The sequence below is a fragment of the Podarcis pityusensis genome (assembly GCF_964106645.2).
Source record: "Podarcis pityusensis genome assembly, chromosome: 1".
Lineage (NCBI taxonomy): Eukaryota > Metazoa > Chordata > Lepidosauria > Squamata > Lacertidae > Podarcis > Podarcis pityusensis.
Window position 1 is genome coordinate 47,054,765 of NC_138028.1, and position 17,262 is coordinate 47,072,026.

Sequence of the window (17,262 nt, forward strand, 5' to 3'; positions counted from 1 at the left end):
ACAGCATGGGGGCCATGCTTGATCCCTAAGGAGCCCTGCATTGAAGACTTTGTGAAGCTGAAAAGCACTCCCCAAACATCCTGTGGAAATGACTATCCAAGTAGGACCAGAACCACCGCAAAGCAGTGCTGCCCACCCTCACACTGGGACAACTGCTCCAGAAGGATACCATGGTGAATGGCATTGAAAGCCGCTGAGAGATCAATAGGATTAACAGGGAATTAACACGTTCTCCCATCCCTCTCCTGACAGGTCATCATACAGCATAACAAAAGCAGTTTCCATGGCCAAACAGACCTAAACCTTGATTAAAATGGATGCAGAAAATTGGTTTCATCCAAGAGAGCCTGGCTCTGGCTCACAACCAGTCGCTCAAAATATACAAGTAAGCGTTTATTTCTTTGTTTTAAAAGACAAAAAGCAGTGATTAAAAACACTGAAAGTACAAATGCTAACATTTTTTATCAAAATAGGTGTAAAATGGTTGAGAAGTCCTAATGTTATGAATAATTTCTTCTGAATAAACCCTAAAGGGAGATTACTGAACGTTGCTATGGACAAAAGAGGGATGCTTTAATCCTTAAGTTCCAAAGTTCTGCTGATAGCAGACTGATCTTCTTATATAGGGACCAATTTCAGTGTTGCACATAGAGGTGACTGGATCTCATCTCTCTCTCTCTCTCTCTCTCTCTCTCTCTCTCTCTCTCACACACACACACACACACACACACAAACGGAGTTGCAAATATTGGCCACAGATACTGCAGCTGAGGGAGGAAGGAGCTTCAATGCTCTATTCCACAGCATCCCAGCTCTTCCCTTTTCAGTACAGTTGAAGGTGAAGCAGCCTGCAGAGGAAAAAGGGGAAGGTGGAAGCAGTATTATGCCCTTGTTAGACCTTCCTCTTTCCAGACTAGGCTTTGGAATGTGGGGCTGAGCTGCTCTTTTACTCCCCAAAATTTCATAGGTGAAGTAGGCACACTTATTTGAAACAATAGGAAACTAAAGCCCAGGGAATGAGGCTGCTAGTTACCGAGACAGCTAATCTTACACAGTGGCATCTGGCTTTTTGCTTATAGTCTGAGGTCTGCGCTTGCTCAGAGTCCACGCTGGCACTGTTTTGAGCCTGGTCCTCAGCTATCCATCTCTCCACTGTAAATGGAGAAAACCACCTTTCTTTGTTTCTACAGAGGTTCCTTACAAATAAAAGGCAAGTGTAGAAAAGCAGGACGTACCTCTGTAAAAAAACACACATCCTCATTTCAGAGATAACGTTTTTCTGCCAGAAAAAGTATTAGAAAAAGTTAGTCTGTTAAAGCCTATAAAACAATTTGTTCTACCAAGACACTCTGCTGATTTACTACAAATTCATATTATCCCAAAGATGTATTTAAATCAGTTTGTATGTGTGTGCTGTATAATGTTGTAACTCTTTGTGACATATTTCAATTACATATTACTTTTCAAAACTGCTTTGAGGTTTCCCCCCCTACAATCAAGTGGTATATAAATTTTATTAAACAAACAAACAAACATTTGCAGTTGCCGTTATCTTTTATAAAATCAAAATTACTTTTAAAAAGAACTAGATTAAGTCAGTAGGGCAGAGACTCTTAATCTCAGGGTTGTGGATTCGAGCCCATGTTGGGCAAAAGATTCTTGGATTGCAGGGGGCTGGAGTAGAAGACCTGCATGATCCCTTCAAACTCTACAATTCTATGATTTTATAAGAGAGTATTTTAATTTCTTTATAAAAATGTATTCTGCTTAATATATATTTAGAGTGTGACCCGTAACACTCAGTAAATCAAAACAAAACTATTTGTCACAAATAAAATTGATTTTGTCATGAAAATAAAAGAAAAAAATATTCTGGAAATCCATTATCATGTTTTAAATGCAATGGAATTTTTAAAAGCCATGTCAGATTTCTGGTGTTGAAAGTGCCTTAAAAGCTTCAAAAATAAGTCATGCCAGACCAATCTGATTTCTTTTTTTTTTTATGGAATTACAACTTGGTGAATGAGGGAAATGCTGTGGATATAGTCTATCTTGATTTCAGTAAGGCGGTATCTATTTATCTACTTGCACTGGTATGCAAACAATACTGCCAATGGTAGTTCATGAGGAAGCTCAGGCTCGATTGACCTGGGTCTGCACTAAGAGACAGCCAAGATGGTCTCTGGCCTCTTCAGCAGCCTCAGCTTTTGTAGCTGGACTCATAACTACAGCATAACTAAAGTAGTCATAAGCAATAAAGAAAACATAAAAAATATACAACCAAACTGAACAATTTCCACATAAATCACAAGATCTATAATAAAGATACAAAAAACCAGCAACAGCAGCAACCACCACCCCTCCCAACAAAATCCGGCAAACAACACCCCAGCCCAAGGGTGTGTTCAGCAGTCTCAGCTTTTGTAGCTGAGGTCAGTCAGGGCCCCTCCCTCCTAGGTCAGGTGGGAAAAGGCTGCAAGGCAGAGAGCAGGTCTTCCAGGACTCGCAGCCAAGAATCACAGCCAAGATGCCCTTGGGATGAGGGGCAGCTGCCCTCTATGCCCTGCATGTGTGTTGGTGGGGTAAGGAGTGAGCCACCTCAAAATGAGTAGACACATTGGAGAATTTTGAATGTGAGCCTTTTCATCAAAAGGAGCACGTATGCAACAGCTACAGTGTGACTCTGTGGACCAGATGGACAAGTAAAGACTTCCTATAATTTGTTTTAAAAACACCTTCATATAAAATTTATAGCATTTGATACAAACTACTCCAACCTGCGGGTGGCGCTGTGGGTAAAACCTCAGTGCCTAGGACTTGCCGATCGCATGGTCGGCAGTTCGAATCCCCGCGGCGGGGTGAGCTCCCGTCTTTCGGTCCCAGCTCCTGCCCACCTAGCAGTTCGAAAGCACCCTTAAGTGCAAGTAGATAAATAGGTACCGCTTTATAGCGGGAAGGTAAACGGCATTTCCGTGTGCTGCGCTGGTGCTGGCTCGCCAGAGCAGCTTCGTCACGCTGGCCACGTGACCCGGAAGTGTCTCCGGACAGCGCTGGCCCCCGGCCTCTTAAGTGAGATGGGCGCACAACCCTAGAGTCGGACACGACTGGCCCGTACGGGCAGGGGTACCTTTACCTTTACCTTTACCTTTACCTTTACTCCAACCTGCATCTAATATCTTATTGTAAATTTATGAGATCTATGGATTTAGGGCGTTATACAAATTTAATAAAATAATAATAATAATAATAATTAAAAACTCCCCCTTCGCCTTACCTGCTATTGCTGCATATTGCTGGCCAAATCTCTGTAGAGCAGGCAACTTGCTGTTCACATATCCTGCTTCCAGCCCTTCAGTGGCACAAGAAATACTATATCTATACCAAATTTGTTCATGACAAGGCCATAGGAACTCCTACTAGCGCATAGCTGTCAACGTTTCCCTTTTTCTAAGGGAAATTCCCTTATTCCAAATAGGATTCCTCACAAGAAAAGGGAAAAGTTGACAGCTATGCGACTAGGTATTCTTCCCTTGCCCTGCACTCAGTTCCCATGATTACCTGACACTATGGTCCTCAGCCTATCAGCACTCCTTTCTGTTCTTCCTGTTAAGTCCCCTGTCAGGCACTCTGACCCGCTTCCTGCTTGCCCAGTCTCTGCATTCTATTCTGTCCCTAATCACCAAGGCCCGCCCACATTCCAAAGGTAAATCTACAGACTGTTGCTATCATCAGAATCCTTCTCTCTCTATAGGAGTCTCCTTCCCATTTTGCTTTGGGCCCACAACAGGCCATCCCATGGGGTGCCTTAGTGCATTCTTTCACCTGTCAGGGAAGATGACAAGCAGTCTTCCCTGGCTGCTGGTGCTGATCTCATGGAATGTGTTGAGTGAGACTGCAGGTCAGAACCCTCCACAGGGCTATAGGTATGCCTCCTATGAGATGATTGTCCCAAGGAAATTAACCCCCCGATATGGACAAAACCCCCACACTATCACTTACTTGCTGCAAATTGAGGGGAAGGGCCACATCGTGAAGCTCAGGAAAAAGAAGAGCTTTGTGCCTAAACATTTCCCTGTCTTCACTTACGGTAGGAAGGGGGACCTTCAGATGGACTATCCTTTCATCAGAGATGACTGCTTCTACCGCGGCTTGGTAAAAGGCCATCCTGCCTCTCGAGTCACCCTCAGCACTTGCTCAGGGGGACTCAGGGGTCTGTTGCACTTAGAAAACCGCACCTATGAAATCGAACCTGTTCAGGCATCTGCTACTTCTCAACATGTGTTGTATAGATTGGAGGAAATGGTGGGTGCTGTACGAATGAGGTGCGGGCTAACAGAGGAAGAGCAAAGACGCCAAGAGGCCATGATCCAAAGCACAAATAATGTAACAGTTCAAATTGATGCGAGAGGAGCCTGGTGGACACATACCAGATACTTGGAGCTTGCCATTGTGATAGAACATGAACGATATGTCAGGTTTGACAGAAATGAAAGTCGTATTGCTTTGCAAGTTCTAGATATCATCCATGCTGCAAACTCAGTATATGAGCCACTTGCTGTTGAGTTGTCTATAGCTGGCCTGGAGATTTGGTCAGAAAAGAACCTCATGAAAATCGAAGACACAATAGAAAAAACACTGCTCAATTTTGTCACGTTTGTAAAAAAGTCACTAAGTAAACATATAGATCTAGATGCTGCTCACTTATTTGTATATAAAAGTTTTGGACCTATGGTTGGATTAGCGTACTTAAGATCAATTTGTACTGCCCCCTGGGCAAGTGGTGTTGAGTCATATATGACTCCCAGTTTGTTTGATTTTACTGTTATATTTGCCCATCAAGTAGGACATAATCTTGGAATGAAACATGATGAAAAATACTGCACTTGTGATCGACATCCTTGCGTTATGGCTGAATATGGAGTAACCACAGATAAGTTTAGCAATTGCAGTTATAAGGATTACTTCTCAGTAAGGAACAGACAGTGTTTGTTAGTTCCACTAGACCCTCATCTAATGTATAAATTTGCATACTGTGGAAACAAAGTAGTGGAAGATAAAGAGGAATGTGATTGTGGCTCAACAGAGCAATGCAAGTTGGATCCATGTTGCCAGTCTAATTGCATGTTGAGTCCAGATGCCACTTGTGCTTTTGGAGAGTGCTGTGTTGAGTGTCAGTATCTTCCAGTTCATAAGGTTTGCAGAGAACAGGTCAGCAGCTGTGATCTCCCCGAGTACTGCAACGGGACTTCAGAATGGTGTCCTGAAGATGTTTATGTACAAGATGGTGCCCCGTGTAGTGATGGTGCATATTGCTATCATGGGAATTGCACAACTCACACTAGGCAGTGCAGAATGATCTTTGGCAACAAAGCAACCGGTGCATCAAAGGATTGTTTCAGTGAAATGAATGCTCGAGGTGATCGCTTTGGCAACTGTGGGCTTAGACATGACACTTATAAGAAATGTGATACTCAGAACATCTTGTGCGGCCGAATCCAGTGTGAAAATGTTTATAAACTACCTTCTTTGGAGGAACACAGCACCATAATTAATACTCCCCTTGGCAATAGGCATTGCTGGAGTACAGATTACCACGCTGGAATGGAGATACCCGATATTGGAGCAGTGAGAGATGGGACTCCCTGTGGCACAGAAATGATGTGTATTAATGGGGAGTGCAAGAATGTGTCCCTCTTGAAATATGATTGCAATGTCACAAAGTGTCATAATCGAGGAATATGCAACACTTACAAACATTGTCATTGTGATGATGGCTGGGCCCCTCCAGACTGTCTAAACCAAGGTAATGGTGGCAGCATTGACAGTGGACCTCCTCCACCAAGGAACACTTCAAAACGTAGCGTCAACATGACAGGAATGATAGCAGCAATTGTATTTCTTGTTTCTACTATTTCAGGAAGCGTCTGAGAGAGCGGTTTGTATAAAAACCAGAAAAAACATATGAAGAAGGTGTAAAAGAGGAAGAAAATCCTGTCCCAACTGAATGAGAGAATTGAACAATACACTGAATGTGTCAAATAGATGTGCAGGAAATAATGGACAGTATTATGCAGAGATAAAAAGGCAACAAAACCCTTTAACAGCTGAGCATCACAACGTTACGTAATCTTAGTGATTCCAAGTCTTCATATCAAAGCAACTGAAGAATGCAGAGAACCGTGGAAACAAAATGTTAAAATGACAAAATGTTGATTTGTTTATCTAATTTATTCTTCATACTTTAAAGAAGGTAATCCAAAGTGGTTTATAATATAAAAACAAACACATACTGTACATTGAAACCAGCAGAAAATAAAATAAAAACCAAAGATAAATGTAAAATAAAGTCCCATTTTTAAAAGGCGGGATTAAAACATTCCAACCACTGGAGACCACAGATAACTAAAAACAAAGGTCTAGCAAAAGAGGGGGGAGTTTTTGCTTAGTGCCTAAAGCTATTTCTTCATGATGCCAGGTGAGCCTCCTCAGGGGGAGCATTCCATAAGTAGGGAGCCACCACTGAAAAGCCCCTTCTTGTGTTGCCACCCCCCAAAACTCCTGAGGAGGAGGCACAAGAAGAAAGGCCTCAGATTATTATTGTAGGGTCTATGCTGGTTTATACGGGGAGAGGTGTTTCTTCAGGTATTTGGGTACTGAGCCACAATAGGCTTTGTAGGTCAAAACCAGCACTTTGAATTGGGCCCAGAAACTGATTGGCAACCAGTGTGGTTAGGCCAGGATTGGTGTTATGTGCTCAGACTGTCTTGCCTCCGTGAGCAACCTGATGTGATGGCCTGGGAATCTGATTCAGAGGCTGAACCGGAGGAATCCCAGTCTGCACAGGAGTCCCCGCCTCCAGGGCCGGCTGAGCTGGGGCAGGGCCTTGAATCTGAAGCGCCTGCACCTCTGCCGGATCCTCAGGAGCAGACACCAGATGAATCCACTCTGGCTCCGGAGGTGATTGATGACCCATTGCCTACAGGTGCGCCTCTCCCAGCCCTGTCAGGGGAAGGTGAGCCTCCGCCTGGGTCCAGTAACCCTCCAGCCTCTCCTGAGCTGTAGAGGTTCAGGGCAGAGAGGCGGAGGGAACTGGTTTCTCTCAGGAGGAGTGCTCACCTTAAGGCCAGGAGAGGCGGGTCACCTGGGGGCCGGGACCGCCCCTGGCCTCAGAGAAGATAAAGGCCAGTCAGCCTGGTTCCAGGTTGCGGGAGCAACGACGTTGGAAACCTGTTTCTGCTAGCACCCAGACCTGTCTTTCCGGAGTTCCCGACCACGCCCGGCTTTTGCTTTGAACCCAGCTTCCCCCTTGGTGGACAGTCTCCAGACCCTTGGCCCAGGACCGGACTTTGACCACGCCTCACGGTAACCCCCCTGGGACCAGCACAGTTTGCTCCTGACCCACCCGCACCCCCCCTTCATTGGGGTGCGTTTGGGAAGAGCCAGAAGCCATGGCTGACCAGGCAGCTGCGTTGGTGACATTGGCCCAGCAGAACCAGGCCTTGACTCACACCGTTCAGCAGCTAAGCAATGTGGTTACGGCGCTTCAGCAGCGGTTGGACGCCTTACCGGCTCCTGGGGCTGACGCACCAGCTTCTGGCAAGTACCCAGTGGCCCTGCCAGAGAAAATTGATGGGTCCCCAGCCAGCTTTTGTAGCTGGACTCATAACTACAGCATAACTAAAGTAGTGATAAGCAATAAAGAAAACATAAAAAATATACAACCAAACTGAACAATTTCCACATAAATCACAAGATCTATAATAAAGATACAAAAAACCAGCAACAGCAGCAACCACCACCCCTCCCAATAAAATTCGGCAAACAACACCCCAGCCCAAGGGTGTGTTCAGCAGTCTCAGCTTTTGTAGCTGAAGTCAGTCAGGGCCCCTCCCTCCTAGGTCAGGTGGGAAAAGGCTGCAAGGCAGAGAGCAGGTCTTCCAGGACTCGCAGCCAAGAGTCACAGCCAAGATACCCTTGGGATGAGGGGCAGCTGCCCTCTATGCCCTGCATGTGTGTTGGTGGGGTAAGGAGTGAGCCACCTCAAAATGAGTAGACACATTGGAGAATTTTGAATGTGAGCCTTTTCATCAAAAGGAGCACGTATGCAACAGCTACAGTGTGACTCTGTGGACCAGATGGACAAGTAAAGACTTCCTATAATTTGTTTTAAAAACACCTTCATATAAAATTTATAGCATTTGATACAAACTACTCCAACCTGCGGGTGGCGCTGTGGGTAAAACCTCAGTGCCTAGGACTTGCCGATCGCATGGTCGGCGGTTCGAATCCCCGCGGCGGGGTGAGCTCCCGTCGTTCGGTCCCAGCTCCTGCCCACCTAGCAGTTCGAAAGCACCCTTAAGTGCAAGTAGATAAATAGGTACCGCTTTATAGCGGGAAGGTAAACGGCATTTCCGTGTGCTGCGCTGGTGCTGGCTCGCCAGAGCAGCTTCGTCACGCTGGCCACGTGACCCGGAAGTGTCTCCGGACAGCGCTGGCCCCCGGCCTCTTAAGTGAGATGGGCGCACAACCCTAGAGTCGGACACGACTGGCCCGTACGGGCAGGGGTACCTTTACCTTTACCTTTACCTTTACCTTTACTCCAACCTGCATCTAATATCTTATTGTAAATTTATGAGATCTATGGATTTAGGGCGTTATACAAATTTAATAAAATAATAATAATAATAATAATTAAAAACTCCCCCTTCGCCTTACCTGCTATTGCTGCATATTGCTGGCCAAATCTCTGTAGAGCAGGCAACTTGCTGTTCACATATCCTGCTTCCAGCCCTTCAGTGGCACAAGAAATACTATATCTATACCAAATTTGTTCATGACAAGGCCATAGGAACTCCTACTAGCGCATAGCTGTCAACGTTTCCCTTTTTCTAAGGGAAATTCCCTTATTCCAAATAGGATTCCTCACAAGAAAAGGGAAAAGTTGACAGCTATGCGACTAGGTATTCTTCCCTTGCCCTGCACTCAGTTCCCATGATTACCTGACACTATGGTCCTCAGCCTATCAGCACTCCTTTCTGTTCTTCCTGTTAAGTCCCCTGTCAGGCACTCTGACCCGCTTCCTGCTTGCCCAGTCTCTGCATTCTATTCTGTCCCTAATCACCAAGGCCCGCCCACATTCCAAAGGTAAATCTACAGACTGTTGCTATCATCAGAATCCTTCTCTCTCTATAGGAGTCTCCTTCCCATTTTGCTTTGGGCCCACAACAGGCCATCCCATGGGGTGCCTTAGTGCATTCTTTCACCTGTCAGGGAAGATGACAAGCAGTCTTCCCTGGCTGCTGGTGCTGATCTCATGGAATGTGTTGAGTGAGACTGCAGGTCAGAACCCTCCACAGGGCTATAGGTATGCCTCCTATGAGATGATTGTCCCAAGGAAATTAACCCCCCGATATGGACAAAACCCCCACACTATCACTTACTTGCTGCAAATTGAGGGGAAGGGCCACATCGTGAAGCTCAGGAAAAAGAAGAGCTTTGTGCCTAAACATTTCCCTGTCTTCACTTACGGTAGGAAGGGGGACCTTCAGATGGACTATCCTTTCATCAGAGATGACTGCTTCTACCGCGGCTTGGTAAAAGGCCATCCTGCCTCTCGAGTCACCCTCAGCACTTGCTCAGGGGGACTCAGGGGTCTGTTGCACTTAGAAAACCGCACCTATGAAATCGAACCTGTTCAGGCATCTGCTACTTCTCAACATGTGTTGTATAGATTGGAGGAAATGGTGGGTGCTGTACGAATGAGGTGCGGGCTAACAGAGGAAGAGCAAAGACGCCAAGAGGCCATGATCCAAAGCACAAATAATGTAACAGTTCAAATTGATGCGAGAGGAGCCTGGTGGACACATACCAGATACTTGGAGCTTGCCATTGTGATAGAACATGAACGATATGTCAGGTTTGACAGAAATGAAAGTCGTATTGCTTTGCAAGTTCTAGATATCATCCATGCTGCAAACTCAGTATATGAGCCACTTGCTGTTGAGTTGTCTATAGCTGGCCTGGAGATTTGGTCAGAAAAGAACCTCATGAAAATCGAAGACACAATAGAAAAAACACTGCTCAATTTTGTCACGTTTGTAAAAAAGTCACTAAGTAAACATATAGATCTAGATGCTGCTCACTTATTTGTATATAAAAGTTTTGGACCTATGGTTGGATTAGCGTACTTAAGATCAATTTGTACTGCCCCCTGGGCAAGTGGTGTTGAGTCATATATGACTCCCAGTTTGTTTGATTTTACTGTTATATTTGCCCATCAAGTAGGACATAATCTTGGAATGAAACATGATGAAAAATACTGCACTTGTGATCGACATCCTTGCGTTATGGCTGAATATGGAGTAACCACAGATAAGTTTAGCAATTGCAGTTATAAGGATTACTTCTCAGTAAGGAACAGACAGTGTTTGTTAGTTCCACTAGACCCTCATCTAATGTATAAATTTGCATACTGTGGAAACAAAGTAGTGGAAGATAAAGAGGAATGTGATTGTGGCTCAACAGAGCAATGCAAGTTGGATCCATGTTGCCAGTCTAATTGCATGTTGAGTCCAGATGCCACTTGTGCTTTTGGAGAGTGCTGTGTTGAGTGTCAGTATCTTCCAGTTCATAAGGTTTGCAGAGAACAGGTCAGCAGCTGTGATCTCCCCGAGTACTGCAACGGGACTTCAGAATGGTGTCCTGAAGATGTTTATGTACAAGATGGTGCCCCGTGTAGTGATGGTGCATATTGCTATCATGGGAATTGCACAACTCACACTAGGCAGTGCAGAATGATCTTTGGCAACAAAGCAACCGGTGCATCAAAGGATTGTTTCAGTGAAATGAATGCTCGAGGTGATCGCTTTGGCAACTGTGGGCTTAGACATGACACTTATAAGAAATGTGATACTCAGAACATCTTGTGCGGCCGAATCCAGTGTGAAAATGTTTATAAACTACCTTCTTTGGAGGAACACAGCACCATAATTAATACTCCCCTTGGCAATAGGCATTGCTGGAGTACAGATTACCACGCTGGAATGGAGATACCCGATATTGGAGCAGTGAGAGATGGGACTCCCTGTGGCACAGAAATGATGTGTATTAATGGGGAGTGCAAGAATGTGTCCCTCTTGAAATATGATTGCAATGTCACAAAGTGTCATAATCGAGGAATATGCAACACTTACAAACATTGTCATTGTGATGATGGCTGGGCCCCTCCAGACTGTCTAAACCAAGGTAATGGTGGCAGCATTGACAGTGGACCTCCTCCACCAAGGAACACTTCAAAACGTAGCGTCAACATGACAGGAATGATAGCAGCAATTGTATTTCTTGTTTCTACTATTTCAGGAAGCGTCTGAGAGAGCGGTTTGTATAAAAACCAGAAAAAACATATGAAGAAGGTGTAAAAGAGGAAGAAAATCCTGTCCCAACTGAATGAGAGAATTGAACAATACACTGAATGTGTCAAATAGATGTGCAGGAAATAATGGACAGTATTATGCAGAGATAAAAAGGCAACAAAACCCTTTAACAGCTGAGCATCACAACGTTACGTAATCTTAGTGATTCCAAGTCTTCATATCAAAGCAACTGAAGAATGCAGAGAACCGTGGAAACAAAATGTTAAAATGACAAAATGTTGATTTGTTTATCTAATTTATTCTTCATACTTTAAAGAAGGTAATCCAAAGTGGTTTATAATATAAAAACAAACACATACTGTACATTGAAACCAGCAGAAAATAAAATAAAAACCAAAGATAAATGTAAAATAAAGTCCCATTTTTAAAAGGCGGGATTAAAACATTCCAACCACTGGAGACCACAGATAACTAAAAACAAAGGTCTAGCAAAAGAGGGGGGAGTTTTTGCTTAGTGCCTAAAGCTATTTCTTCATGATGCCAGGTGAGCCTCCTCAGGGGGAGCATTCCATAAGTAGGGAGCCACCACTGAAAAGCCCCTTCTTGTGTTGCCACCCCCCAGAACTCCTGAGGAGGAGGCACAAGAAGAAAGGCCTCAGATTATTATTGTAGGGTCTATGCTGGTTTATACGGGGAGAGGTGTTTCTTCAGGTATTTGGGTACTGAGCCACAATAGGCTTTGTAGGTCAAAACCAGCACTTTGAATTGGGCCCAGAAACTGATTGGCAACCAGTGTGGTTAGGCCAGGATTGGTGTTATGTGCTCAGACTGTCTTGCCTCCGTGAGCAACCTGATGTGATGGCCTGGGAATCTGATTCAGAGGCTGAACCGGAGGAATCCCAGTCTGCACAGGAGTCCCCGCCTCCAGGGCCGGCTGAGCTGGGGCAGGGCCTTGAATCTGAAGCGCCTGCACCTCTGCCGGATCCTCAGGAGCAGACACCAGATGAATCCACTCTGGCTCCGGAGGTGATTGATGACCCATTGCCTACAGGTGCGCCTCTCCCAGCCCTGTCAGGGGAAGGTGAGCCTCCGCCTGGGTCCAGTAACCCTCCAGCCTCTCCTGAGCTGTAGAGGTTCAGGGCAGAGAGGCGGAGGGAACTGGTTTCTCTCAGGAGGAGTGCTCACCTTAAGGCCAGGAGAGGCGGGTCACCTGGGGGCCGGGACCGCCCCTGGCCTCAGAGAAGATAAAGGCCAGTCAGCCTGGTTCCAGGTTGCGGGAGCAACGACGTTGGAAACCTGTTTCTGCTAGCACCCAGACCTGTCTTTCCGGAGTTCCCGACCACGCCCGGCTTTTGCTTTGAACCCAGCTTCCCCCTTGGTGGACAGTCTCCAGACCCTTGGCCCAGGACCGGACTTTGACCACGCCTCACGGTAACCCCCCTGGGACCAGCACAGTTTGCTCCTGACCCACCCGCACCCCCCCTTCATTGGGGTGCGTTTGGGAAGAGCCAGAAGCCATGGCTGACCAGGCAGCTGCGTTGGTGACATTGGCCCAGCAGAACCAGGCCTTGACTCACACCGTTCAGCAGCTAAGCAATGTGGTTACGGCGCTTCAGCAGCGGTTGGACGCCTTACCGGCTCCTGGGGCTGACGCACCAGCTTCTGGCAAGTACCCAGTGGCCCTGCCAGAGAAAATTGATGGGTCCCCAGCCAGCTTTTGTAGCTGGACTCATAACTACAGCATAACTAAAGTAGTGATAAGCAATAAAGAAAACATAAAAAATATACAACCAAACTGAACAATTTCCACATAAATCACAAGATCTATAATAAAGATACAAAAAACCAGCAACAGCAGCAACCACCACCCCTCCCAATAAAATTCGGCAAACAACACCCCAGCCCAAGGGTGTGTTCAGCAGTCTCAGCTTTTGTAGCTGAAGTCAGTCAGGGCCCCTCCCTCCTAGGTCAGGTGGGAAAAGGCTGCAAGGCAGAGAGCAGGTCTTCCAGGACTCGCAGCCAAGAGTCACAGCCAAGATACCCTTGGGATGAGGGGCAGCTGCCCTCTATGCCCTGCATGTGTGTTGGTGGGGTAAGGAGTGAGCCACCTCAAAATGAGTAGACACATTGGAGAATTTTGAATGTGAGCCTTTTCATCAAAAGGAGCACGTATGCAACAGCTACAGTGTGACTCTGTGGACCAGATGGACAAGTAAAGACTTCCTATAATTTGTTTTAAAAACACCTTCATATAAAATTTATAGCATTTGATACAAACTACTCCAACCTGCGGGTGGCGCTGTGGGTAAAACCTCAGTGCCTAGGACTTGCCGATCGCATGGTCGGCGGTTCGAATCCCCGCGGCGGGGTGAGCTCCCGTCGTTCGGTCCCAGCTCCTGCCCACCTAGCAGTTCGAAAGCACCCTTAAGTGCAAGTAGATAAATAGGTACCGCTTTATAGCGGGAAGGTAAACGGCATTTCCGTGTGCTGCGCTGGTGCTGGCTCGCCAGAGCAGCTTCGTCACGCTGGCCACGTGACCCGGAAGTGTCTCCGGACAGCGCTGGCCCCCGGCCTCTTAAGTGAGATGGGCGCACAACCCTAGAGTCGGACACGACTGGCCCGTACGGGCAGGGGTACCTTTACCTTTACCTTTACCTTTACTCCAACCTGCATCTAATATCTTATTGTAAATTTATGAGATCTATGGATTTAGGGCGTTATACAAATTTAATAAAAGAATAATAATAATAATTAAATACTCCCCCTTCGCCTTACCTGCTATTGCTGCATATTGCTGGCCAAATCTCTGTAGAGCAGGCAACTTGCTGTTCACATATCCTGCTTCCAGCCCTTCAGTGGCACAAGAAATACTATATCTATACCAAATTTGTTCATGACAAGGCCATAGGAACTCCTACTAGCGCATAGCTGTCAACGTTTCCCTTTTTCTAAGGGAAATTCCCTTATTCCAAATAGGATTCCTCACAAGAAAAGGGAAAAGTTGACAGCTATGCGACTAGGTATTCTTCCCTTGCCCTGCACTCAGTTCCCATGATTACCTGACACTATGGTCCTCAGCCTATCAGCACTCCTTTCTGTTCTTCCTGTTAAGTCCCCTGTCAGGCACTCTGACCCGCTTCCTGCTTGCCCAGTCTCTGCATTCTATTCTGTCCCTAATCACCAAGGCCCGCCCACATTCCAAAGGTAAATCTACAGACTGTTGCTATCATCAGAATCCTTCTCTCTCTATAGGAGTCTCCTTCCCATTTTGCTTTGGGCCCACAACAGGCCATCCCATGGGGTGCCTTAGTGCATTCTTTCACCTGTCAGGGAAGATGACAAGCAGTCTTCCCTGGCTGCTGGTGCTGATCTCATGGAATGTGTTGAGTGAGACTGCAGGTCAGAACCCTCCACAGGGCTATAGGTATGCCTCCTATGAGATGATTGTCCCAAGGAAATTAACCCCCCGATATGGACAAAACCCCCACACTATCACTTACTTGCTGCAAATTGAGGGGAAGGGCCACATCGTGAAGCTCAGGAAAAAGAAGAGCTTTGTGCCTAAACATTTCCCTGTCTTCACTTACGGTAGGAAGGGGGACCTTCAGATGGACTATCCTTTCATCAGAGATGACTGCTTCTACCGCGGCTTGGTAAAAGGCCATCCTGCCTCTCGAGTCACCCTCAGCACTTGCTCAGGGGGACTCAGGGGTCTGTTGCACTTAGAAAACCGCACCTATGAAATCGAACCTGTTCAGGCATCTGCTACTTCTCAACATGTGTTGTATAGATTGGAGGAAATGGTGGGTGCTGTACGAATGAGGTGCGGGCTAACAGAGGAAGAGCAAAGACGCCAAGAGGCCATGATCCAAAGCACAAATAATGTAACAGTTCAAATTGATGCGAGAGGAGCCTGGTGGACACATACCAGATACTTGGAGCTTGCCATTGTGATAGAACATGAACGATATGTCAGGTTTGACAGAAATGAAAGTCGTATTGCTTTGCAAGTTCTAGATATCATCCATGCTGCAAACTCAGTATATGAGCCACTTGCTGTTGAGTTGTCTATAGCTGGCCTGGAGATTTGGTCAGAAAAGAACCTCATGAAAATCGAAGACACAATAGAAAAAACACTGCTCAATTTTGTCACGTTTGTAAAAAAGTCACTAAGTAAACATATAGATCTAGATGCTGCTCACTTATTTGTATATAAAAGTTTTGGACCTATGGTTGGATTAGCGTACTTAAGATCAATTTGTACTGCCCCCTGGGCAAGTGGTGTTGAGTCATATATGACTCCCAGTTTGTTTGATTTTACTGTTATATTTGCCCATCAAGTAGGACATAATCTTGGAATGAAACATGATGAAAAATACTGCACTTGTGATCGACATCCTTGCGTTATGGCTGAATATGGAGTAACCACAGATAAGTTTAGCAATTGCAGTTATAAGGATTACTTCTCAGTAAGGAACAGACAGTGTTTGTTAGTTCCACTAGACCCTCATCTAATGTATAAATTTGCATACTGTGGAAACAAAGTAGTGGAAGATAAAGAGGAATGTGATTGTGGCTCAACAGAGCAATGCAAGTTGGATCCATGTTGCCAGTCTAATTGCATGTTGAGTCCAGATGCCACTTGTGCTTTTGGAGAGTGCTGTGTTGAGTGTCAGTATCTTCCAGTTCATAAGGTTTGCAGAGAACAGGTCAGCAGCTGTGATCTCCCCGAGTACTGCAACGGGACTTCAGAATGGTGTCCTGAAGATGTTTATGTACAAGATGGTGCCCCGTGTAGTGATGGTGCATATTGCTATCATGGGAATTGCACAACTCACACTAGGCAGTGCAGAATGATCTTTGGCAACAAAGCAACCGGTGCATCAAAGGATTGTTTCAGTGAAATGAATGCTCGAGGTGATCGCTTTGGCAACTGTGGGCTTAGACATGACACTTATAAGAAATGTGATACTCAGAACATCTTGTGCGGCCGAATCCAGTGTGAAAATGTTTATAAACTACCTTCTTTGGAGGAACACAGCACCATAATTAATACTCCCCTTGGCAATAGGCATTGCTGGAGTACAGATTACCACGCTGGAATGGAGATACCCGATATTGGAGCAGTGAGAGATGGGACTCCTTGTGGCACAGAAATGATGTGTATTAATGGGGAGTGCAAGAATGTGTCCCTCTTGAAATATGATTGCAATGTCACAAAGTGTCATAATCGAGGAATATGCAACACTTACAAACATTGTCATTGTGATGATGGCTGGGCCCCTCCAGACTGTCTAAACCAAGGTAATGGTGGCAGCATTGACAGTGGACCTCCTCCACCAAGGAACACTTCAAAACGTAGCATCAACATGACAGGAATGATAGCAGCAATTGTATTTCTTGTTTCTACTATTTTTGCTGTTTTGGGGCTGGGTATTTATTTCAGGAAGCGTCTGAGAGAGCGGTTTGTATAAAAACCAGAAAAAACATATGAAGAAGGTGTAAAAGAGGAAGAAAATCCTGTCCCAACTGAATGAGAGAATTGAACAATACACTGAATGTGTCAAATAGATGTGCAGGAAATAATGGACAGTATTATGCAGAGATAAAAAGGCAACAAAACCCTTTAACAGCTGAGCATCACAACGTTACGTAATCTTAGTGATTCCAAGTCTTCATATCAAAGCAACTGAAGAATGCAGAGAACCGTGGAAACAAAATGTTAAAATGACAAAATGTTGATTTGTTTATCTAATTTATTCTTCATACTTTAAAGAAGGTAATCCAAAGTGGTTTATAATATAAAAACAAACACATACTGTACATTGAAACCAGCAGAAAATAAAATAAAAACCAAAGATAAATGTAAAATAAAGTCCCATTTTTAAAA

The 17,262-nt window shown here is 45.3% G+C and overlaps 2 protein-coding genes and 3 pseudogenes across 6 annotated transcripts in view; all 5 read left to right on the plus strand.

The window, feature by feature from the left end:
• Window positions 1–17,262, plus strand: part of LOC308463436 (uncharacterized protein) — a gene marked incomplete at its 5' end in the record, with an annotated part of 341,915 nt that overhangs the window by 309,897 nt on the left and 14,756 nt on the right. The window lies entirely within an intron of this gene.
• The window catches only part of LOC308469293 (disintegrin and metalloproteinase domain-containing protein 20-like), a 40,466-nt gene that overhangs the window by 16,895 nt on the left and 6,309 nt on the right, over window positions 1–17,262 (plus strand). For both annotated transcript variants that reach the window (XM_080991507.1, XM_080991508.1), the window contains exon 2: window positions 253–385. In XM_080991507.1, coding sequence (XP_080847633.1) covers window positions 318–385 — 68 coding nt within the window. In that variant the 5' untranslated portion in view covers window positions 253–317. The remainder of the gene's footprint in view (window positions 1–252; window positions 386–17,262) is intronic.
• LOC308469462 (disintegrin and metalloproteinase domain-containing protein 20 pseudogene) lies at window positions 3,177–6,541 on the plus strand (annotated as a pseudogene). The gene has a single exon. The product of its transcript is annotated as a disintegrin and metalloproteinase domain-containing protein 20 pseudogene (transcript).
• LOC308463083 (disintegrin and metalloproteinase domain-containing protein 20 pseudogene) lies at window positions 8,672–12,916 on the plus strand (annotated as a pseudogene). The gene has a single exon. The product of its transcript is annotated as a disintegrin and metalloproteinase domain-containing protein 20 pseudogene (transcript).
• LOC308469408 (disintegrin and metalloproteinase domain-containing protein 20 pseudogene) lies at window positions 13,160–16,958 on the plus strand (annotated as a pseudogene). Its single transcript has one exon. The product of its transcript is annotated as a disintegrin and metalloproteinase domain-containing protein 20 pseudogene (transcript).